The following is a 24,774-nucleotide window of genomic DNA, read 5'->3' on the forward strand; positions in this document are numbered from 1 at the left end:
ACAGTGTGTGAATATATTGTAAAAAGTTCTAGTGTGGCACCTCGTACATAGAAAATAGTGTGAAAGCAGGCAGAGTGTAATCCTGCATTGGATGCCTCCATTTTAGTTATCTGGCTAAATATGTCCTTAAACAAAAGTGCCATCTTAGATAGTGACCAGTGTTGTTTTCTCCTCAGACCACAAGTAGTTCAGCAACCAGCAGAGGCCTCATCGGATGAAGAGAATGAAGAACCTAATCTGGCAGAGGGGTTGGCCAGGACTCCACCACCAAGATGTCAAGAGGGTCCTGTGGAGCCTGGCGAGAGAGAGTGACATGTGCCTTGACCGTCCAACAACATTTGTGTTTGTTCCGCACTCCCTCTCCTCAGCTACACCAACACCACCCCTTGTCTGCTACACTGTAGGGCCTTAGTGCCAACCGCGCCTTACTAGCATTAATAATTTCCTAACATTTGTGTGCACCAGGACCACATCAATAACACACTGTTTAGAAGGTCTGGCATCACATTAGCTAGGGATGACAATAACAGCTTGGGGGGATTGGGATGTCCCTTTTATTTTTGTGGTGCCAGAATACAGTCAGGCTGGCTGTGTCCTTCACATATTGCCCACACTATTGCCTCTGCACACTATTCTAACTTCTGTCAACATGGTCCAAAGTAGTCTCCACACACCCTCGCCCACATCCACCCACACACACTATCATGTGAATGTTTTATTTTTTGACATGTAATAAATCCATTGCGACATATCTTGTTGTTTCCCGAAATCTTATTTTTTACTTGTTTATGTTTTAGTGTTTAAGGGTTAAAAAAACAAATGATTATTGACTGCCACTAAGGAACTACGAAATACGCTTCAAAATACTTAGTGGACTTTGTTTGCATAGAAAGCTGTATTGAATGTTGCTATTGTGTCTTATAAAATTTTGTTGTATGCTTTACGTTAGTAGAAAATGAACACATGCTGGATGTCCTTCAGGAGAATATTTCTAATCATATGTGAGACATTGCTGTATGTGTTAAAATGAATGTGTCATGATAGGAAATATTATAATGTAGTTAAGTATTTCATTTATCAGGCCAACACTCTCCTGCTGTGGCCACTTCCTGCCTTGGCCACAGATGGCAGCAGAGAGCACTGTCATACATGACAAACAAGGAATCGCAACATTCACTACATGTTCGTAGTAGGTTCACAATACGTGTATTTGAGTCAGTATATTTTGGTCAGTATTGTTAACAAAACCAGTAGTGGCTTAAAAACACAAAGGCTGTGTTCACACAATGTAGAAATAGAGTGGCTGTGCGCCATTTAAAGTGAAATATTGCTAAGTTTTTTTCTAAGAATGGATGTTATTTGGAAATGTCCTTATTTAGTGTTTTAATGGCGCACATCCACAACATTACAACATTGTGTCGAGATCCTTTGGGTGTTTAGAATCCACTGCTGTTTTTGTTAGCTATACTGAGTGAAATACACGTATTGTGAAGCCACTAGCGAAGATGTAGTGAATGCTGCGATTCCTTCTTTTTGAGGTCTGAGCCTGCTCTATGCTGACATCTGTAGCCAAGGCAGGAAGTGGGCAGAGCAGGAGAGGCTTGTGATGAGCACTAACATATTTTGGGACATTAATGTTATTATCATGACACTATCATTTCCACATAGAGCTCTATGTCCGATGGTAGTAGAAATCTCCTCCTGCAGGACATCCAGCATGTGGTCATTATGTACAAAGTGGAGGATATATAAACGTACACACAATAAACTACATAATGTAGCGTTTACACTGGCAGATTGATGTGATGGATTTTGGATAAGAAATCCAGGAGATGACTGTAGACAAGGAACAGGTGATCAAGTAAAGAGCGAGATTTCTAATCTTTGAATACACTCTTCTGTGTTTTACAGAAAAAAAATGGATGATAAAATAATATTTTTGAACCGCAACCTAAGTAGACCACATCCAGCTGGCGCACCTGGGTGATGTGTGGAGGGATATATGTGGTGTGTTAATAGTGATTGTTAAGAAGTGAGATGGACTGTGGCACTAGAAGATATCAGATCCTGTTACATATCCCACACTAGAAAGTTAGACATATAGTGCGCACCCTGCTGGTCACTCCATAGGAAATGCACATGTTTTGATCACATCAATCTTTCAGCACACTAGGTTCAAAGGACTATACAATTAACATTAGCATGATGTGACCATGCTCGATAATTACTGGCCAGTAGTATATCGAGTGAGGTAATGTGTATTTTCGAACACTACTATGTGGGAACACACAACATGTTTTACATACATTGAAAAGGCAGACACATTGTTTAGTCGAATAAGAAAATATATTTTTTGTTTTAGTAAAAAGAGAATGAAAATTAAATATCAACCAATACATCGGGTTCAAACAACAAAAGAAAATAAAAAAACACACATCCCAGAGACAGGTGACATACATGCGGGAAAACATCAGTCCTGTGGCCGTGGCTCATAAGGGAGGCTGTGAAAGGGGCACGGGCACGGCGCCTTCAGGAGTCATGAAGTAGTCAGCAAAGAGGTTCCTGACCACTATCCCGCGGTTGAGTTGTCTCCCTTGGCCATAGTTGATAGGGGCACTAAAAGCTGGCAGTGTCTCCACGTTCACCTCCGGGGTGGGAGCATAGTCCCGAAGGTAGTTGTGGAGAACACAGGCAGCTTTAATGACCATGTCAACTGTGGCCAATTTCAACTGCAGGGCAGTGGTAAACACTCTCCACTGACTAGTCATGATCCCGAAGGCGCACTCCACGAAGTTACGTGCCCGGCTCAGCCTCCGGTTAAATAGTCTCCCCCGTTCATCCAGCCCTCTCCGTGGGTAAGGGCGCAGCAGGTTGTTGAGTAAAGGGAAGGCTTGATCCCCTACCATGACGAATGGAGCGGGATGCGTGGTACCCGGAAGAGGAGTGGGAGGAGGTAGAGTCACGTGATCTAAGAGTATGCGCCGCCCAAACTCTGATCTCAGTAGCGCCCGGGAGTCCCCAGTACTGCCATAGGAGCCGACGTCGATGGCAAGGAAACGATACGTGGAATCAACAACCGCGATCAGGACCACAGAAAAAAATTTCTTATAATTGAAATACTGTGATCCTGATCGCGGTGGTTGCTTCACACGTATGTGCTTACCATCAACCGCCCCTATACAGTTGGGGAAATTGGCCACAGACTGAAAGCCTGCTGCTGACTGCAACCAAATCTCCCGGGTCGGACTGGGCATCACGATGGGCTGCAAATGCTCCCAGATCAGGGCGCACGTGCACCTCACAATTCCAGAGATGGTGGACGTACCAACCCTGAATTGGAGGTGCAACGAGACATAACTCTCCCCTGTCGCCAAGAATCTGTGAAAAAATGAAAAATAGTATTTTATGATTCTATTTCACATTCAGCTACATATTAAATTATTACATATTTTAACACTATATTAGATTTCACTACAATTACATGAACAAATAGTTCGCATTAAAATAAAGCATCTTCACCTTAACGTTATGAGCAGACGTCCCACAGGAGGGATGGATTTCCGCATGTAGGTGTCCTGTCTCTGGAGATGTGGGGTCAAAATGGAAAGTAAATTATCAAAGGCCTCCATAGGCAGGCGCACGAAGTCCTGGAACTTGTCAGGATGTCTGCAACAAATTAAGAAAAATATTGATCACTAATATTACACACAAACACACATCATAGGAAGATGTCATACGGTTTACAAATGTTGAAATTAACATCAAACGTTGTAAGGATAAACAAAAAACATAATAAAATTATGGACTTTGGGGTAAACATTTGTGGACAGTAACCTTTACATTTGCAATATTACATTCAAAGATTTGACGACTTTGATGTATTCAAATCGACATACCGTCGCAAATCATCATACAGGCAACCAATGTGGCCCCGGGTCTCCCTCCGAACATTGATGGGGTGGACCCAATATCGCCGTCCCACCTCCTGCAGACGGCGCTGCTCTGCGTCTTTTTGCCTCTGAGAAGAATTTTTAAAAAATTAAATTTATTATTTTTAAGACATCTCAATTAGTCACAAAATTATTACACAGTTGCATTTAAGGACCTTTGGTCAACAGTACTTAAGGGAGCTTGCATAAACAATACATTTAAATCAATGTTTTACGGATTATAAGCCTAAACAGTTTGTAAGGCTAGTTTGAAATAAGTTACATAAAGCTTTAAAAAAAAAAAAAAAAAAAAAAAAAAAAAAAAATATATAGAGACTTACACACAAACGCTGGTAATAATTACGCATCTTCCACAGGATCGAAAGCACCACGAGCTGGTGCTTGCGGCGCAGCCTCATACGCCGGGCTGGCCCATAGGGCGCATTATTAGCGCCATCAGACATCTTTTTTTTTATTTTTTTGGCATTCAAAACACTACAAGCATATGGGCGTACTTCGCGAGTGGGCGGAGATTTTATAGGGATGTGGGTGTGCTTATTTGGCCCGGGGGCAGATTCATGAATCAAATACATGCTTTTGAGCGGGGCCAAACAAGCCAAGACACATCATGACACTACGGCCGGACTCTTACGATAAGACCGTAAGTGGTTTTCAAATACAGCCGCCAGACCACCCGGAGATGTACGGGACAGAAATTTTAACGCCCGCACTGTTACTACGTGTGAAACCGGCCTATAGTTGTATTTTTGCAGCAGCTGGAAAGCAAGGTATGTAATATTGCAATATGCATGCAGTAAATATGGCACAGTGCGTCCCCTTCACACCCATTGCTCAGTGCAAATTGTTGCACAATAAATTGCCCTCCGTGTTTTTTCCCCACTTTTTTTTTTTTTCACAAAAGGTATTTTTTTATTGATAGATTCCCTTTAAACACATATTTTATTTTTATTTTTTTTAAGCAAAATATTTAAAAGTTAAGGCTTATTTTGGCTTTTATTACTACATCCTTCATCATCGCTATCATTATCTGCTAAAAACTTTCTGATAACATGTTTACAACCATAAATCAGTGCCAGACGGATGCTGTGTAACTCAAATAACTGATATTAAATGGGTTGCTCAAAATATAGTGTAAAAACATGCGGAAAACAGAAAAAAAAAATCAGTTTGGGGGGGGGAGGAGTTGCATTACTTTGTTACTTATTGACTTATTTATTTTTATTTGTGTTTATAATTTTATGTATTTATATATTTATGTACTTATTTAGTACATATATATTAACTTATTTTTTTATTAATTTATATATTTATTTAAGTATTTCTATATTTATTAACTTTTTATTTATATATTTTTGTACTTATTTATAATAACATTTAAATATTAACTTTTTTAATTGATTTATATATTTATTTATTTTAATTATTTATGCATTTATACACTTATTTACTTTTTTTAATTTATGTACATATTTATTATTATATATTTACTTTTACTTATTTATTGTTTTTATTTGTATATTTATTTATTTTATTTATGTCTTTATATATATATTTATTTATTTATTTTTGCATCCTCTTCTCTTGTATGAGGCTTTCGCCTCCTCCTCGGTCTCCTATCGGTTGAGTTGTGTGAAGCCAGTGGGGCAGGGAAATGGCAGCGTTGCCTGCAGGGTCCCATCTAGATGTGAGGGTATAAATCTGTTTCAGCCTTGAATCTCATGCTTCATTGGTCACCTAGCTGGAATTTTCACAAAGGATCACTATGTGACAATCCTAATGATGACTAAGCTCAACTGTGGCATTTCAGCTTCTGGGCTCAAGATAATAGGAGGGGGGTGATATTCCAAAATATTTCTAGAGCACAAAAAGCTGGGGAGCTACGAAAGAGAATTCAGTGCTAAGCAGAATAGTAGTAAACAGACACTTTCTTAAAGGGGACTGCACGACAGCGGCACATACTTGGATAAAGATACGGTCAAATGTTTTCTTTGTGGAAGTTATACATCTTTCTTAATGTATTTTAAAAATAAACACTTAAATTCCCCATATTATGGTGCAAAGTGTTTGTGGTCCGTACCTTTTCCATGACTCCTGGTCCAGTTCCCCATCCCCTTTGCTTTATAATAAGTAGAGATGAGCGAACCTGGAGCATGCTCGAGTCGATCCGAACCCGAACTTTCGGCATTTGATTAGCGGTGGCTGCTGAAGTTGGATAAAGCCCTAAGGTTATGTGGAAAACATGGATATAGTCATTGGCTGTATCCATGTTTTCCAGACAACCTTAGAGCTTTATCCAAGTTCAGCAGCCACCGCTAATCAAATGCCGATCGTTCGGCTTCGGATGGACTCGAACCCAAACCCGGTGCGCTCATCTCTAATAATAACGCAAATACGATATTTCCTGCAAAGGTTCTTATCACCTAATGCTAATGGGGACCAGTGATGAGCGAACTTGTTCATTGTTGTGAACTAACATGGCGCTAATTGTTTGTGTTCGCCGATCACAAACAATTTGTTCCATGATCGGAATGGTTGCAACGATCCTTTTAGAATATATTCGAACATGTGAACGGTTATCTTGTGATGTACGCAACTGTGTAAGTCTCTTCCCACCAATTTGAAAGAGCCAATGAAGGAAGGAAGGGCTCATCAGGTAATGTAGTAGCCATGGAGTATGGAGTGCAGGCCACAGTGTCAGCACAGACGTGGTGAGCACTCCATTTATTGTGGCGATGATTGTGTCTCCCAAGCGATCAGCTTATTATCCACTGCTGGGTCACTCGTAACGTCCACTATCCAGGTCTGGGCTTCAACCGGGGAGCGCGTCAATCCAGCTTGCACTCAGAAAAAAGGATGATTAAAAACTACTGTAGGCCAATGGCATCGCTGAAAATGTAGAGTGACATCTGAGTGGTCCCTTCTTTCTCACCATGTTTTAGATAGATAGATAGATAGATAGATAGATAGATAGATAGATAGATAGATAGATAGATAGGAGATAGATAGATAGATAGATAGATAGATAGATAGATAGATAGATAATGATAGATAGATAGATAGATAGATAGATAGATAGATAGATAGATAGATAGATATTTTCACTGTTCTCCCTGAGTTCAGTGATTGTTGTGTTTTGTTGGTCTATTTATCATTGCCCCAGTAGCCAGAATCCTGCTCCACACTGACGAGGGGCAAATACCCTGAAACTGCAGTCTGTGGATGGATGCCTAGCCTTGGTGGCCCTTGTCTTATGTCATTATACTCGCCACAGAGTTAGACTTTGACTTACAGGGGCCACCCTGGTGTTTCCCTATTTAGGTCCCAAAGCAGAGTGAGGACCTGAGGGACTACGTATCAGGGTGGTTTAGTGCTCTCCCCACTAGGAGGCCCCCCTTGGCAATGGGCTTCCTTCTCTGGAGAGAGGGATGTCTGGCTATTCCCGTGTTTTGAGACTCGTAACTGAGGCTCCACGGACTCCTTTTTTGCATATTCAAATTTTGTATGGGACAATCAATGGAGACTCGTACATGAGTACTCCATTGGAATTTTTTACTGTTCTCCCTGAGTTCAGTGATTGTTGTGTTTTGTTAGTTAGATAGATAGATAGATAGATAGATAGATAGATAGATAGATAGATAGATAGATAGGAGATAGATAGGAGATAGATAGATAGATAGATAGATAGATAATGATAGATAGATAGATAGATAGATAGATAGATAGGAGATAGATAGATAGATAGATAGATAGATAGATAGATAATAGATAGATAGATAGATAGATAGATAGATAGATAGATAGATATGTAAGTAGTTCAGCAGCACTAGAAAGCAGTGTAGACGGGTGCCTATTGTAGTCTCAACCACGGACTTCCTTATATATTCTTAGTAAATTCAATGGCACTCCCAAAGATAAGATGCAAAATTGGTGTTTTATTCCAGTGTCCAAAAAGGTATAACAGCACAGCAATCAAGGAGAGGCAACGTTTCTGTGGCCTCACGCCACCATTTTCTATCTATCTATCTATCTATCTCAAGCCCGCTCAGCCAGTCAGTGACAGAGGTGGGATCTGAGCGGACTTGAAACGGATCCCGCCTCTGTTACTGACAGGCTGAGCGGACCTGAGACGTCACGTCTCGGGCCTGCGTCAGACACCAGGAAGCGGCCGGGAACTGGGGACCGGAGCACCGTGATACGGGACCCACCGCTGGAACCGGGGAGGTGAGTGGACGTCTTTTCTCTCAGCCACCTCCTCCCTGGCCAGATCAAAAAATAGCCCCCACGCCGGAGTGCCCCTTTAATTTCACACCTTCACCTGAACAGGTTCAATTTCTAGATACACTTGTGTACAGGGATAACACCAAATTCAGTGCCAAGCTGTACAAAAAGGAAACTGATAAGAACACACTCCTTAGGTATGAGTCACATCAACCCTCTAATGCCAACCGACCACTAGCCAAAAGTTAGTTTCTTAGAATAAAAAGAAAAGTGACTGACGAACAAACATTACAGTCAACACTTACCTCGGTTTCCAATGATTTCTGCAAGCGAGGATATCCAAAAGCACTGATTGAGAAACACAAGTCTGACGTTTTGGGACTGAATCGTGAAGAGCTATTGAAAAAAACAACAAAAAACTGGTACATTATCACGAATCCCATTTGTCACACAGTTTTGTGGTTTGAGCGGACAAATTAATAATATTATTTCTAAACACTGGCATATTCTGGGAAAGAGTTTTCCACATATCCCAGAATTTATCAACAGACCATTGGTATCCTACAAGAGGGCAAGAAATATTCGTAATACTTCGAAAATGACCTTAAAGCCATGATTGTTGAACACATACCATTTCCACCCAGAGGAGGGGACTGCCATGTGATCCTTAAGAGAAGAGAACTTTTTTGGATCCGCACTTTAAACACACTCAAACCTAATGGTCTGAATGTTGACTCACTTAAATTACTACACGTTTTAGCCAATAGGACCCTTTGGCCTTGATAGATCATGGTCCAAGACCTCTTCTGGACTATCTTCTGGACTTTCAATTCATTGTATATATTGACATTAAGTAATCTTATTTTGTTTGTAGATACTCTAGCATCTGTTGGAAGCAGCTGGATATCCACCCTGAATATGGCGAAGGCTCCTTTTCCCTTGCACATCATCCAGTTTTGAATGCTTTACCAGTATTCACATGGTAAGATTTTGTCTGCGGCACCGATGCGGTTTCACAGCGGTAATGATGTGGATCTGTTATTGCATAATTCACCCGATACACCTACAGGACTGCAGGTAGGGAAACCTAAGGTCATAAACACACCCTTTGGGTGTTTGTACAGTGACCATAAGTGCCCTGTACTAGGCATAGCTCCATGCTGGATATGGCCGACTCTTAGACTTACGTACTGTGATTGACCTGATATGCTTGTGTAGTGGTGTCAAAAATGAGTCCGTAGTGAAGGGGTTAACATTCCCCAATATGCATACTACTCCACGAGACCTGCCTGCTATGCACACCCATCATCCGCTCGGTTTGCCAGCTACATCTATTCTCCTAATACCTGTACCTCCGATGTCAGTGAAGCCATCTCACAACATCTCATACTACACCTATATATGTTTGGAGTGAAACCGTCGCACCTGTGGGAAAAATAAACCAGTGCCACAGTCATTTACCTCAACCAGATAGATAGATAGATAGATAGATAGATAGGAGATAGATAGATAGATAGATAGGAGATAGATAGATAGATAGATAGATAGATAGGAGATAGATAGATAGATAGATAGTAGATAGGAGATAGATAGGAGATAGATAGATAGATAGATAGATAGGAGATAGAGAGATAGATAGATAGATAGATAGATAGATAGATAGATAGATAGATAGATAGGAGATAGATAGATAGATAGATAGATAGATAGGAGATAGATAGATAGATAGATAGAAGATAGATAGATAGATAGGAGATAGATAGATAGATAGGAGATCGATAGATAGATAGATAGATAGATAGATAGATAGATAGGAGATAGATAGATAGATATGCTTTTCACGCTATTCAATTGCGTTCGAATATTCGCAGTAAAAATTACATTCTCCCTCCCACCCCTCTGGCGTTTTTTTCCAGCCAATAAACATGCAGGGGGTAGGGACAGTCACTAGGAATAGACAGGACTTTAAAATAAACTCTAAATGTGATTGGTTGGCTAAACTACGTTACCTCCTGAATATACGAATAGGTGATTTCAGATTTGTGTCACTTGCTGGTTGGAGCTAGAGAGGGACAGACTGTACCCCAGGGAGAGAAAGCTTTTAGGTGAAGTTAGGTAGGGAGGGACCCCCAAAAGCTCTTGTTAGGGCTAAAAGTATAAAAACCAGAGATTTAGAAGCTGTTGTAAGAAAGGCAGTGTGTTCAGACTGATAGTGTATACGGCTGTATACTGTGATTGCGGGATAATAGCTGTTTTCTTGCTACTACTGATTTGCGCAGTCTGCGTCCTGTAAAGAAGTTAAACGGCTCCTTCATTTTATTATTGTAAAAAACAATTATATACCCGGTATACGGCTGTATAGTGTGAGATAATACCTGTTATCTTGCTACTTCTGATTTGTAGTTATCGTTAATGTTTGTTATTACGTATTTTACACTGCACCTGACCTGTAACGTACGCAAGTGTGTACTGCTAGACCAAAACGTAGACTTCTACTGTACGTTTGTAATTTGTTCGTGAATGTTTGGTGAACACGATCACAAACTGATCACAATCTTTTTTTTTTTTTTTCCTGTGTTCAGGATCTGAACCGAAAATTGGGATGTTGGCTCATTACTAGTGTTAGATGCAGCCAGGCATGCTTCCCCTGCTGTCCCAGAGGTGTGTGCATCATTTCCTGAGGTGTCACTGTGGACTTAGTGACATCCAAGTGGTCGAATATTGATTTCCAGGTCCCAAGTATTTTTCTCCCATAGACTATAATGGGATTCGATATTCGTACGAATATATGAATATCGGGAGCTATTTGAATCGAATTTCGAATTATTGAATATTTGACTATTCGCTTATCTCTAATAGATAGATAGATAGATAGATAGATAGATAGGAGATAGATAGATAGATAGATGATATATAGATGTGTTTGTGTTTATTGCACAAGACATCATCATAAAGCTTTATTCTGTTGCTTTTATTGCCAGTCTGGAGAACGACGTCACTATGACGTCCTGCAGTGTCACTTTATAGCTGTTCAGCTTTTCCTGCCATTTGTCCCAAATCATTGAGCACAAAAGAGCCAGTGCTGTTCCCCAATAGGCTGTTCCCCCCCCCCTCCCCTGACAGTGCTGAGGTAGGGGAGGGGGGGCTGTGCACAGGGGGGAGGGGGGGCTGGTGCTGACGCTTCTCAGTCACTTGGTGAGTTGCAGGTTGCGGAGCAGGCGGTGCACTCAGTGCTGTGCAGTCAGGATCAGCAGCACCATGGACAGCAGCTCCACATAGCTCTGCCAGGATCAGCACCGCGGACAGCTCTAGGGCTCTGTACAGACCTGTCCTGTGTGTCTCCTCCACACCTGCAGCTTTCTTCCCTGCACCTCCATTACCGGGACTTCTATCCTCCCACAGACCCCCAGCTCTACTTTCTCTGTTACTTTCTATGCTCCTGCACAGGCTCTCCACAAGCAGCACCCCCAGCAGCTGGCTGACCACATTCGCCGGTGATTTCGGGGCTCGGGATGGCGTCTCCCGGCTCGGGGTTTTGGTCTTTTGGGGCAGAAGAAGGGAATAGTGAAGCTGATAACCCAGGAACAGGTAAGAGATGGATGTAGTGGCTCCCTGCTATACCTGTCTGTGCCCAGAACTGAGGATAGAGAGGGGTGACTGTATAGAGAAGAGGGAATATTTAATAAATAAAGAATAGAGTTATTGTAAATATTTATCTTATTATTGTGTAAGGCTGGGTTCACACTGCGTTTTTGCAATCCGTTTTTTTCATCCGCTTTTTGCAAAAAAAAGGATGAAAAAAAACGGATGCATTTGTGTGCATCGGTTTTGATCCTTTTTTCCGTTGACTTACATTGTAAAAAAAAAACTGGATAGCTGACACTATTTTTGTGTCCGTAAAAAAAAACTGATCCGTTTTTTTTTACAATGGAAGTCAATGGAAAAACGGATCAAAACGGATGCACACAAATGCATCCATTTTTATTTCATTAGTTTTTCATCTGTTTTTTGCAAAAAAACGATGAAAAAACGGATTGCAAAAACTCAGCGTGAACCCAGCCTAAAAGGGAAGGATGGAGGAATGGGGATAAGGAAGATAAAATAGGAAAAAAGGAAAGAGGAAGGAAGAAGGAGAAAGAGAGAAAGAGAGAAAGAAAGAGAGATAGAAAGAGGAAGGAAGAAAGAGAGAAAGAAAGAAAGAGAGAAAGAAAGAGGAAGGAAGAAAGAAAGAAAGAAAGAGAAAGAAAGAAAGAAAGAAAGAAAGAAAGAAAGAAAGAAAGAAAGAAAGAAAGAAAGAAAGAAAGAAAGAGAGAGAGAAAGATTATTGTATGGGAGGGAAGGAAGGAGAAGAGGATGAAAGGGATTGAGAAAAGGAAAAAAAAATTGGAAAAAAGGAGAGAGGGAAAGGGAGGAAAGAGGAAAGCAAAGAGGATGGAAAGAAAAAGAAATAAAATAATCTAATTGTTGTATGGGAGGAAAAGAGGGAGAAGAAGATGAAAGGGGTTGAGAAAAGGAAAATAAACAGTAGGAAAGAAGGAGAGAGGGGAAGGAAGGAAAGAAGGAAGGAAGGAAAGAAGGAAGGAAGGAAGGAAAGAAGGATGGAATGAAGGAAGGAAAGAAGGAAGGAAGGAAGGAAGGAAAGAAAGGAAGGAAGGAAGGAAAGGAAGGAAGGTAGGAAGGAAGGGAGGGAGGAAGGAAGGAAGGAAGGAAGGAAGGAAGGAAGGAAGGGAAGGGAAGGAAGGTAGGAAGGAAGGAAGGAAGGGAGGAAGGAAAGGAAGGAAGGGAGGAAGGAAGGAAGGAAGGAAGGAAGGAAGGAAGGAAGGAAGGGAGGAAGGAAAGGAAGGAAGGAAGGTAGGAAGGAAGGAAGGGAGGAAGGAAGGGAGGAAGGAAGGAAGGAAGGAAGGAAGGAAGGAAGGAAGGGAATTGAAGTTGAGGAAAGGGAAGAAGGAAAGGAAAAAATCAGGAAAGAAACATTTTAAATAACAAATATAAATTATTATTATTTTTTTTAGCAAAAGCCTGGTGCCAAGTTGCTCAAAAATTTACAGGAGGAATCAGCTCAAAATTATGTGGTGAGTACACAAGTGTCCTCTGATATTCACAGTATTTTTTATTCATCTTCAAAGACACATTGACATAATTCATTGCCTTTTACCTTTTTGACCAAAGTTTGATCTTCTTTGTCCAGCTTTACTTTATGGAGAAGGAGAAAGACCAGCAGATCCATCCAACAAAGATGAAATGTGTCCTGGTGACAAAGGGAATGCTTCCAACTATGAGAAGAATGAGAAGGGAGAACTGAACTTCTCCTTATTGTATGCAACAGGTATTGTATTCTGCCTTTATTATGTCACATACCATGTCCCGTTATAGGTTTAAGATGGCTTTTGTTTTTATAAATAGTATTTCAATATAGATAGATAGATAGATAGATAGGAGATAGATAGATAGATAGATAGATAGATATATAGATTGATAGATAGATAGATAGATAGATAGATAGATAGATAGGAGATAGATAGATAGGAGATAGATAGATAGATAGATAGATAGATAGATAGATAGATAGATAGATAGATAGGAGATAGATAGATAGGAGATAGATAGATAGATACTGGGATACAATACACATAAATAGTGAGTTTGAATTTTTCAATGAACAGATTATATTTTTATCAATTCTTAATGCAAATGTTTTACATAATTCTATTTTCAACTATTATTCTACTATTTAGCCATTATTCAATATGTTACATTTTAACATGAACATAAACCATATATGCAAAATGTAAGAAATATATTATCTATCTATCTATCTATCTATCTATCTATCTATCTATCTATCTATCTCCTATCTATCTATCTATCTATCTCCTATCTATCTATCTATCTATCTATCTATCTATCTATCTATCTCCTATCTATCTATCTATCTATCTCCTATCTATCTATCTATCTATCTATCTATCTATCTCCTATCTATCTATCTCCTATCTATCTATCTATCTATCTATCTATCTCCTATCTATCTATCTATCTATCTATCTATCTATCTATCTATCTATCTATCTATCTCCTATCTATCTATCTCCTATCTATCTATCTATCTTCTATCTATCTATCTATCTATCTATCTCCTATCTATCTATCTCCTATCTATCTATCTATCTATCTATCTATCTATCTATCTATCTATCTATTTCCTATCTATCTATCTATCTATCTATTTCCTATCTATCTATCTATCTCCTATCTATCTATCTATCTATCTATCTATCTATCTCCTATCTATCTATCTATCTATCTATCTCCTATCTATCTATCTATCTATCTATCTTAGGTTTTCACAGAACAAATAGCGATGTTGTAATTTCATGTAATTTTATATGAATTATCCAATAACATGAAGAATGGATTGGTTCTAAATTCGTTCTCTCTCAAATTACCAGATCTTTTACCTACAAAAAACGGAGAGCCAGAAACAATGCGTTTCCTTCAAGAAGTTATAGACATTTTATTGCAATACGTCGTCAATACGTTTGACAGGTCTAACAAAGTGATTGATTTTCACTATCCAAATGAGCTTCTTCAGGAATATAACTGGGATCTGCCAGACCAACCGCAGAATTTGGATTCGGTCCTACTTAACTGCAAGACTGCCTTAAAATATGCCATTAAGACAGGTAACACGTCCGCTTCTTTGCATGGACACTTTAATTCTATAATGATTTCATCATAATTTGCCAAAAAAGAATTTATTTTTTTTCATATTGAAAAAAAAAATTTTTTTTTTACTATGGTAATGGGAAAATACGATATGTTTTAAACATAACAGAGGTTTCCTGTTAATGAAAGAGTTAAATTTGTGTTTCTGGCATTGCGTTTGGTGGAGCAAAATTTCAACGTCCTCGGTATGATTTATGAGATTGCAGATTATTTTCACCAAAGGGCTCTTCTTCTCAAGTACACAGCGATGCACAGATCAAAAAGACAGCAATGTTTCAGTCTGGTGAACTCATTATCCGCCGTCATTTAGGTTTACTGGGGATTGGCAAATGCTTATTGCTCTTCACATTGAGGAAGAAAGTCATGTTTGGAAGATTTTAGTTGAAATTTGAAAAAAAAAATAATAAATTCTATGTTGATAGTTGAACATATTGATAGTTTAACGAATAGACCATAGTGGTACTGTTATATTGCTACATGTGCTGGTGTGTATTTGTATTTTATATGCACCCTATGGTAGAAGCTCAAAATATATACATGGAATATTTGTAATTATTTGTTTTCTTCATTTACTTGTGTTTTTTTTGTCCTCTTAAATTTATAATATATATATATATATATATATATATATATATATATATATATATATGTGTGTCTTTATTACTTAGTTTAATATGTATGTGTGTATATATGTGTGTATGTGCATGTGTGTGTATATATATATATTTTTTTTTGTTGTCTATGTATATATACACACGCACACACATATATATGTTTATTACTTTGTTTAATATATATATATATATATATATATATATATATATACACATCAGCTATGTATTTTTTATTACTTGTTATCTATTCTTTTAAAATTTATTATCAAGTTGCATCTCTCCCTACTATTTTCCTATATATATTTTTTTTTGTTTTGTTTTGTTCTTTCTTTTTTTTTTTTTTTATATCTACATTAATATATAATCCTTAAAATTAATATTCATTTGCAATACACACATTCAAACAAATTATTACGTATCACCTTTATTCTAATCCCTGGAAACTACTGTTTGTTTATTTGCTAAAGCGTAATTTTTAGACGCAAAATAAATTTTATATTATTACTTATTATGTCACATATTTTTTATCCTCGTATTCACCTATATATGTCTATTTCCTGAACACCACTTGATATTATTATTATTATTATTATTATTATTATTTTATTTCAATAAAATATCATTGTTTTTATTGATTAGACTTAAATTCAAGGTGATCATACAATAATTTTATTTTCTGAATATGTTTTTTTTTTTAATTCTATACTACAAAACCTTTCTATTTTTCTGTGCAATTCTACATTTATAAATTATTTGTTTCAAGATTTTTTTTTCAAACCTTTCTACTTCTTTATATCAGAATTTAGTTACCTATGTGTCTTCTTCGGTCGTCTGTATGACTATGTCCATTGTTAATTTTTTCCCTGGGATTGGAGCTGTCATCTGTGACCCATTTACTCACCCGTGTGTAACTGCCAGGGCTGTTTTTTTTTTTGTTTTTTTTATTTACCAGTCTTTATTATGGTACGTTCCATAATTTCAGCCCCAAATCTCCCCTCATCATTGTAATGGCCGGCCAGGTTACTGCTGAAGGTTGTGCCGTCCTGACTGACATAGCGCTGAAGGTTTTACTCCGGCACCTGGCAGCTATTGCAGCCATTTTCTAGCTGGGATATGATGTAACATTGCAAAATGTAACATCTCTCTGTGTCTGTGAATATGGGAGCGAGGACAAAATGGCTTCCAGCAAGGAAAATTGGCTTTGTCTTCTAGCTGGTGTTATGAGAGATGGTGGATTGTTGTAGTGAGTACCGGTACATTTCTGGTTTAATGCTGATTTATATTACGGCAGATATGCAAAGTTAATTTCTTGCGCTATAACCCCCGATCAACCATAATATTAAGACCACCTGCCTAATGCTGTGTAGGTCGCTCTGATGCATTAAAATCTGGACTCCTAAAGACCTTTGAAGGCGTCCTGTGGTGTCTGGCACTAAGAAGTTAAAGGGGTGCTCCGGTGAAAAGTACTTTTTTTTAAATCAGTTATATAGATTTGTAAATTAATTATATTTAAAAAAAATAGTACTTATCAGCTGCCGTATGTCCTGCAGGAAGTGGTGTATTCTTTCCAGTCTGACACAGTGTTTTCTACTGCCACCTCTATCTGTGTCAGGAACTGTCCAGAGCAGCAGCAAATCCCCATAGAAAACCTCTCCTGCTCTGGACAGTTCTTGACATGGACAGAGGTGGCAGCAGAGAGCGCTGTGGCAGACTGGAAAGAATACACCACTTCCTGCAGGATTTACAGCAACTGATAAGTACTGGAAGACGTTAGACTTTTAAATAGAAGTGATTTAGAAATCTGTGTAACTTTCTGACACCAGTAATGAAAAACTATTTTTTCACCGGAGAACCCCTATATGCCCTGTAGGTTGTAAGGTGTGACGTCCAAGATTCGGCCTCCTAGATGATCGATCCGATTGAGATCTGGGGAATTTGGGGAACGCTGTTATTAAACTTGTCGTGTGATTGCGGCCAGGGAATTATCCTGATGATAGAGACCATTGCCATGAGGGGAGGACTTGGTCTATGTAATGGTTAGATAGCAGCCACATGAAAGCCAAGACCCAAGATTTCCCAGCAGAGCATTGCACATAGCATCATGCTGCCTCCACCATTGTGTCTTCTTCTCATAGTGCGTTCTGGTGCCATCTCCTCCCTGTGTAAGTGATGCAGATGCACCTGGTCGTCCATATGATGCAAAAAAATGTGTTTTATTAGAGCAGGCTGCCTTCTTTTATGCCCATATAAGCTTATTATTGTCACTTAAAGGGGTACTCTAAGCTAAACATTATTTTTATTTATTTTTTATTTTATTTTCTTTTTTCAAATCAACTGGTGTCAGAAAGTTATATAGATTTGTAAATTATTTCTATTTAAGAATTTCAAGTCTTCCAGTAGTTATGAGCTGCTGTATGTCCTGCAGGAAGTGGTGTATTCTTTCCAGTCTTACACAGTGCTCTCTGCTGCCACCTCTGTCCATGACAGGAATTGTCCAGAGGTTTTTCTTTGCTACTTTTCTAGACAGTTTCTGTCATGGACAGAGGTGGCAGCAGAGAACACTGTGGCCCACTGAAAAGAGTACACCACTTTCTGCAGGACATACAGCAACCAATAAGTACTGGAAGACTGGAGATTTGTAAATAGAAATAATTTACAAATCTGTATAACTTTCTGTTACCAGTTGATTTAAAGAAGAAAAAATATTTTTTCACTGTAGTACCACTTTAAGCAATGAACAGGCGTCAGTCTTTGGCCACACAGCCCCATACACAGCAGGCTACCTCACCTTGTGTGACATCTTTCTACTTTAGTCAGCTGTTATTTCTTTCAGTATTTTGGGCTACTGTAGCCCTTTTTCAGGATTGGACTACGTTCCCTTCCAATATACAAATCAATAAGCCTGGCTATCTGTGGCCATGTCACTGGTCCATCCTTCCTAGGATCTTTTGATAGCTACTTACCACTGCATAACAGGAACACCTCACAACATCACAATTTTGGAGATGCTTCTACCAAGTCACCATAGACATCACTATTTTGCTGTTATCTAACATTCTTAGATTCTAACCATTGACCATTTTTTCTGGTTCCAACCCATCAACTTAAAGGGGTACTCCGGCGCTGATTAAAAAAAACTTAATAATCATAAACATAGTTTTCCCACTTACCATCTTACCTGAGTCTGTCTCCTGTTTGCAGGTCCCTGAAGCTCCAGTTGGTGGCTTCATTTTTTCTTCACTTCCTGGTTTGGGCTTTCCCATGATGCAGTTTGTCTCCTGTGATGTCTAACTGACTCTGTAAAACTGTTAGATGGCTTACATCCTGCTCCGCCAATCAGAGCTGAGTAACCTGTGCCATCTGACAAAGAGAGGCTGGCCTAACAGGGCTTAGACCCGTCTCCCTCTTGATGATGTCACTGTCACAAAGTGGCTGCCACAGAGCAGCCTGGGGTCAACAGTCATTAGGTAGGAATGAGTTTACTTCACTTCCTGGTGGGGGATTGTGGGGGAAAAGATAGGGAAGGGGGCAGATAGGTGATTGAAGCATATTACAAAGTTATATAACTTTGTATGTGTTTCAATTACTGGGTAAAAAGCTTTTCACTGGAGTACCCCTTGAAGGAACTGACTGGTCAATTGCAGCCTAATATATCCCTTTCCTGACCGATGGGAAGCAAGTCCAGAGAGAGAGAGAGAGAGAGAAAGAGAGAGTAAGAAAGAGAGAGTACCCTACCAGCCAAACAATTTACCAGGTAGAAGAAGGAGACAGCAGCCTAGGTGGAACAGTTCATATAGCAGTGCATTGGCTGCAGGCCTTTCTGGATAGATGGGTTTTCATATTGCTTTTGAAGGTTTTCATGGCAGGTGAGAGTCTAATGTGTTGAGGAAGTGTATATCAGAGTATGGGGCGTACAGAAGCAAAATCTTGCCGATCATGTAAAGAGTAAGGAGTGAAGACTGGAGATTAAAGGGGTATTCTGCTCAACTTAAAGCGACTCTGTACTCACAATCTGACCCCCCCCCCCAAACCACTTGTACCTTTGGATAGCTGCTTTTAACCCAAGATCTGTCCTGGGGTCCGTTCGGCAGGTGATGCAGTTTTTGTCCTAAAAAACAACTTTTAAACTTGCAGCCCTGAGTCAAATTGGCGTGGCCTAGAGTTTCTGTGTCATAGGATTGCGGCGCCCCTCTGTCCCTCCTCCCCACCCTCTTCACCATTTTTCCTATTCATCACCTGTCTGAACACTGCACAGGTGCCTTAACGATCCAGCTCATGTGCAGTGTTCACCCAGGTGATGAATAGGAGAAAATGTTCCAGGGGCGTTCCTAATAATGAGGAGGGCGGAGAGGAGGGCCGGAGGGGTGTCGCAATTCTAGGGCATGGGTACTCTATACTACGCCAATTTGACACAATTTGTTCTCGCCAAGGGCAGTAGCATATTGATAGTTTTATTTGAGCGGACTACCCCTTTAAGTAAGAGGGTATGTCAAGAGATTAGAATAGATGTATGGAGGGGAGCAGACAATGACAGCCTGGAATGTCATTGTTAATTTACTGGTGAGAAGGAAGATAATGGAGGGCTGACAGAGGGCAAAGGAAGAAGAGGAATCAAAGAAACAAAGGAACCATGGGTGGGGGTTAGAATAGAAATTTCTGTTGAGAAATGTTTTTTTATTGAGGTGTCTGGAGGTGGAAAAGACTTGGATGTTAAGTCTATAGGACAAGATAGAATGAAAGGTTTCCAAGGTTGATTCCAATGTTGATTGGTCTCTATATACATTTCTCATTAAATGCTAATTGTAAAGGTGAAATATCTATTCTAGCAACGTTCCTCCAATTCCATGTCTCCTTTTTTGATGATCAATGCTGGTCCATGTAAGAGAAAGGAGGGGGAGGGGTGGCTCTTCTTACCTCTCTGCAGTCCCCCGATGTCCTCTGATGGCATCCTCAGGCCATCGCTGAACGATCCTGCCTCCATTTCCGATACAGACTCATTTCGGCAGTGACAGCCCCCTCAGCCAATCACTGGTGTCCCATCTCAGGCAGTCATTGGCTGAACGGGCTGTCACTGCCTAGACAAGTCTGTTATATTGACCTTTTCTGTAGATGGATAGCTGTTCTCTCCCTCTCCCCTATTGGACCACCCTACCTAATTAGCTGAATCCAGTTACAACCGCTGGCAAACAGATCAGGCGGTTGTCACTCTTCACCAGAAGCCAACTGGAAGCCAATGGTCCCTCGTATAAAATCACAGCGCCCTCAACTATAATGCTTCATTTATAATACTGCCCTTCCTATAAGGGTTCCCTCAGACTCCTGTGGCCATCCTCTGCACCTCCCTTTACAAATTAGGAAGTCAGAATAATCTGCTAATAAGGGAAGATAATTGGACGATAGCAAGCAGGCTCTACAGAAGGCCCATGACTGGTAGGAAGGGCTAGTATGGTCACAAGCCTTAAAAGGGTTATCTACTTAACAGCTAAAAAATGAAATGCTAGCTGGTCTTACTCACCAAGTCCCCCTGAGTATTTTGAGCCATCTCTTGTCTTACTAGCTGCTGCCATTCCTGAGTTACAAGTTTTTATAAAAGCCGATCTATATCCAAGATGGGGCGGGACAGGAAACTACATTTCCCGTCATGCATCTCCCTGATTGGTTTGTTTGTATACTTACCCCCCTAGCTTTCTCTCTTGCTCACTGCTGTCATTACTATTGCACAGTAAACACAGGACTTTTTTTTTTTACTGATTTTGCATCACATCACCCCAGTATGTATTCCATACTAGCTGATGGTGTCGCAGAGCTGACACGCAGATGGTTTACCTATGTGCTGTATAACGGGCATCTGTTTACCGGGGGTGAAGGGGGTACAAAGACAGGTACGTTTGTCTTCATTCACTGACAGCAAGCAGACATAGAATTATAATGTATCATATTACAGAAACCTAGGCTCAGGGACACATGTAAGTCTATGGAAGCAGCACAGGTGCATGGAGATGATGCAGATGATGTCTCCTAGGGGTCGGGTTACCAAGTCAATAAACAGCTAACCTTGCCCCCAGAGAGAAGATCACATGTCCTGTGACTACAAAGGGAGGGGGGAAGAGGGAGCTGAGCGTGGTCAGAGAGGACACAGAGAAGATAAATTTAGACATCCAGAGCGGGTAAATGTGAGAAAAAAAACAGGGAAAGGGTGCTAGATAGGTTATACATATATATTAGACATAGAGTGGTATTGGGAAGGGGGTTTAGAATGTTGTTTTTGTTACCTGGATAACCCCTTTAAGGGACATTTTATTTGGAGGGATAGACCTACTAGAGAATCACTTAGCCCCTAGTGTGCTGGTTATTAGGATAGAAAAAAAAAAATATCAATCACATATAATCCATCACCGTATATTTCCTATAAAAAGAAATCAACCTGTTACACTACATTCTGTATACATTACACTGCATTCTATATACATTACACTACATTCTGTATACATTACACTGTATTCTGTATACATTACACTGTATTCTGTATACATTACACTATATTCTGTATACATTACACTATATTCTGTATACATTACACTACATTCTGTATACATTACACTGTATTCTGTATACATTACACTATATTCTGTAAACATTACACTATATTCTGTATACATTACACTGTATTCTGTATACATTACACTGTACTCTGTATACATTACACTATATTCTGTATACATTACACTGTACTCTGTATACACTGTATTCTGTATACATTACACTGTATTCTGTATACATTACACTGTACTCTGTATACACTCTATTCTGTATACATTACACTGTATTCTGTAAACATTACACTGCATTCTATATACATTACACTACATTCTGTATACATTACACTATATTCTGTAAACATTACACTATATTCTGTATACATTACGCTGTATTCTGTATACACTCTATTCTGTATACATTACACTGTATTCTGTATACATCACACTGTATTCTGTATACATCACACTATATTCTGTAAACATTACACTATATTCTGTATACATTACACTGTATTCTGTATACACTCTATTCTGTATACATTACACTGTATTCTGTATACACTCTATTCTGTAAACATTACACTATATTCTGTATACATTACACTGTATTCTGTATACACTCTATTCTGTAAACATTACACTATATTCTGTATACATTACACTGTATTCTGTATACACTCTATTCTGTATACATTACACTGTATTCTGTATACATTACACTGTAATCTGTATACACTCTATTCTGTATACATCACACTGTATTCTGTATACATCACACTGTATTCTGTATACATTACACTGTATTCTGTATACATTACACTACATTCTGTATACATTACACTGTATTCTGTATACATTACACTGTATTCTGTATACATTACACTATATTCTGTAAACATTACACTATATTCTGTATACATTACGCTGTATTCTGTATACACTCTATTCTGTATACATTACACTGTATTCTGTATACATTACACTATATTCTGTAAACATTACACTATATTCTGTATACATTACACTGTATTCTGTATACACTCTATTCTGTATACATTACACTGTATTCTGTATACATTACACTGTAATCTGTATACACTCTATTCTGTATACATCACACTGTATTCTGTATACATTACACTGTATTCTGTAAACATTACACTATATTCTGTATACACTCTATTCTGTATACATCACACTGTATTCTGTATACATTACACTGTATTCTGTATACATTACACTGTAATCTGTATACACTCTATTCTGTATACATTACACTGTATTCTGTATACACTCTATTCTGTATACATTACACTGTATTCTATATACATTACAATGTATTCTGTATACATTACACTGTATTCTATATACATTACACTGTATTCTGTATACATCTTAGAGTAAGGATTACATTGCAGCTACCTGGTATTGAGAATTAGAACAGGACCGCCAAGGGGTGGGAATGTTCTACTCATTAGAGCTATGTATTATCCTAAGCAGCTTTGTCAGTGTGCCGCCAAGAGATACCCGCCAGTATAAGGCACAAATTAAATATTCTTTTTTCTTCAAGTTACACTGAAACTTCAATTACAATGCTTATAGTGTTCTACCAGCAAAACCCCAAAGTACTGGTAGTGGGGAGAATTGATGGTACTTTCCTATAGCACAGCTGAGAAGAGATATCTACCTGTTCTGTAATGCTGGATAGTGAACCACTGATTTTATCTCTTCTTATGGTTATTTTTCATATAAAATCAAAAGTCGTGACCTTGGGCTACCCACACGTATTAGAGGAGAATCAGTAAAACAAATGCAATGGAAAAGTAAAATAGTTTCCCATAACAAACAATTAGGTTACAGCTCATTTCTTAAAGGGGAACTATGAGCAGGTTAGACGAATCTAACCTGATGATAGACTCCTATTGTGAATGGAATGCTGAGGATAAGGCTAAGTCTCTTACCTTCATCCTCGGCGCTGCTCCTGTGCAGTTTTAATTTAACCCTCTGTCCGGTAAGGCCATTCGGAGTACTGCCACATAGAACCGTCTCTGGGCCGTCCCACTCCACTGATAATCATTAGATGGGGTGGGCTGTCCAGGGGTGGATTGACACTCTGGGGGCGGGGCAGTGCTTTATATGGCCTAACATGACAGAGGACTACATTAAAACTGCACAGGGACGGCGCAGAGGATGAAGAAAAGAGACATACCTGCATCCTTAGCCGTGTCCCGTGTAAATAGGAAGCTATAGGCAGGTTAGATTGGTTCCCCTTTAAATGCCCTTTTGGAACCTGATAAGAATGGAAACTCTTATTGAATGGGAAGTGGAAGACATTAACCTGTTCCTCTACAATTAGCAAGAACCTAAAAAACAATGAACATCTCTAAGATCAAAAACTTTCCAATCATCTTTCCAAGGTCTTGTCTCTATGATGGAGAAAACTTTTGTGATGGTACAAGAAGAGCACTGGCAGTTTAGTGGGTTCTGCTATAATAATTTAAAGTGTACCTGTCGTTATAACTTTCAAAATCTAAATCAACAGCAAATGTGATATAAAGAAAGTTTGCAATATACATTCATTATTTTTTTGTTGTTCTTATCATGCTGTAAAACAAATCTGTACTTACCAGAAATCCAGGTCCAGTCTCCTGAAGGCAGATTTTCTGACTTGTGGTGGTTGTAAAAAACAGACTAAACAGAGGAATTCCGGCCAGTACAGAGTAACGG

General features: G+C 39.1%; 2 protein-coding genes across 3 annotated transcripts in view; one reads left to right on the top strand and one right to left on the bottom strand.

Moving 5' to 3' along the window:
* Positions 1–2,324: 2,324 nt before the first annotated feature.
* On the bottom strand, positions 2,325–4,181 carry LOC138784850 (uncharacterized). 2 transcript variants are annotated; one of them, XM_069960542.1, is made up of 3 exons: positions 3,897–4,181; positions 3,520–3,666; positions 2,325–3,378 (listed from the first exon to the last, which is right to left on the bottom strand). In XM_069960542.1, exons 2-3 carry the CDS (start codon positions 3,627–3,629, stop codon positions 2,490–2,492), a joined length of 999 nt encoding a protein of 332 aa, XP_069816643.1. In that variant the 5' UTR covers positions 3,630–3,666; positions 3,897–4,181; the 3' UTR covers positions 2,325–2,489. The 2 variants fall into 2 exon arrangements, with proteins under 2 accessions (XP_069816643.1, XP_069816644.1); XM_069960543.1 differs by lacking the exon at positions 3,897–4,181 and having other exon boundaries at positions 3,520–3,702.
* Positions 4,182–11,680: 7,499 nt separating this feature from the next.
* GAD2 (glutamate decarboxylase 2) overlaps positions 11,681–24,774 on the top strand; it is a 68,027-nt gene continuing 54,933 nt past the window's right edge. Inside the window, exons 1-4 of the mRNA XM_069960544.1 lie at positions 11,681–11,756; positions 13,181–13,240; positions 13,357–13,494; positions 14,618–14,851. Coding sequence (XP_069816645.1) covers positions 11,681–11,756; positions 13,181–13,240; positions 13,357–13,494; positions 14,618–14,851 — 508 coding nt within the window. The remainder of the gene's footprint in view (positions 11,757–13,180; positions 13,241–13,356; positions 13,495–14,617; positions 14,852–24,774) is intronic.

The sequence above is a fragment of the Dendropsophus ebraccatus genome, chromosome 2 (assembly GCF_027789765.1).
Source record: "Dendropsophus ebraccatus isolate aDenEbr1 chromosome 2, aDenEbr1.pat, whole genome shotgun sequence".
Classification (NCBI taxonomy): domain Eukaryota; kingdom Metazoa; phylum Chordata; class Amphibia; order Anura; family Hylidae; genus Dendropsophus; species Dendropsophus ebraccatus.

What these genes read in the sequence shown, in the direction of transcription:
- LOC138784850 (XM_069960542.1), bottom strand. Translation starts at nt 3,629, where the DNA reads ATGGAGGCCTTTGATAATTTACTTTCCATTTTGACCCCACATCTCCAG. An exon ending in CGTCTGCTCATAACGTTAAG is followed by an intron (nt 3,379 to 3,519) that starts GTGAAGATGCTT and finishes ATTTTTTCACAG; the next exon opens with ATTCTTGGCGACAGGGGAGA.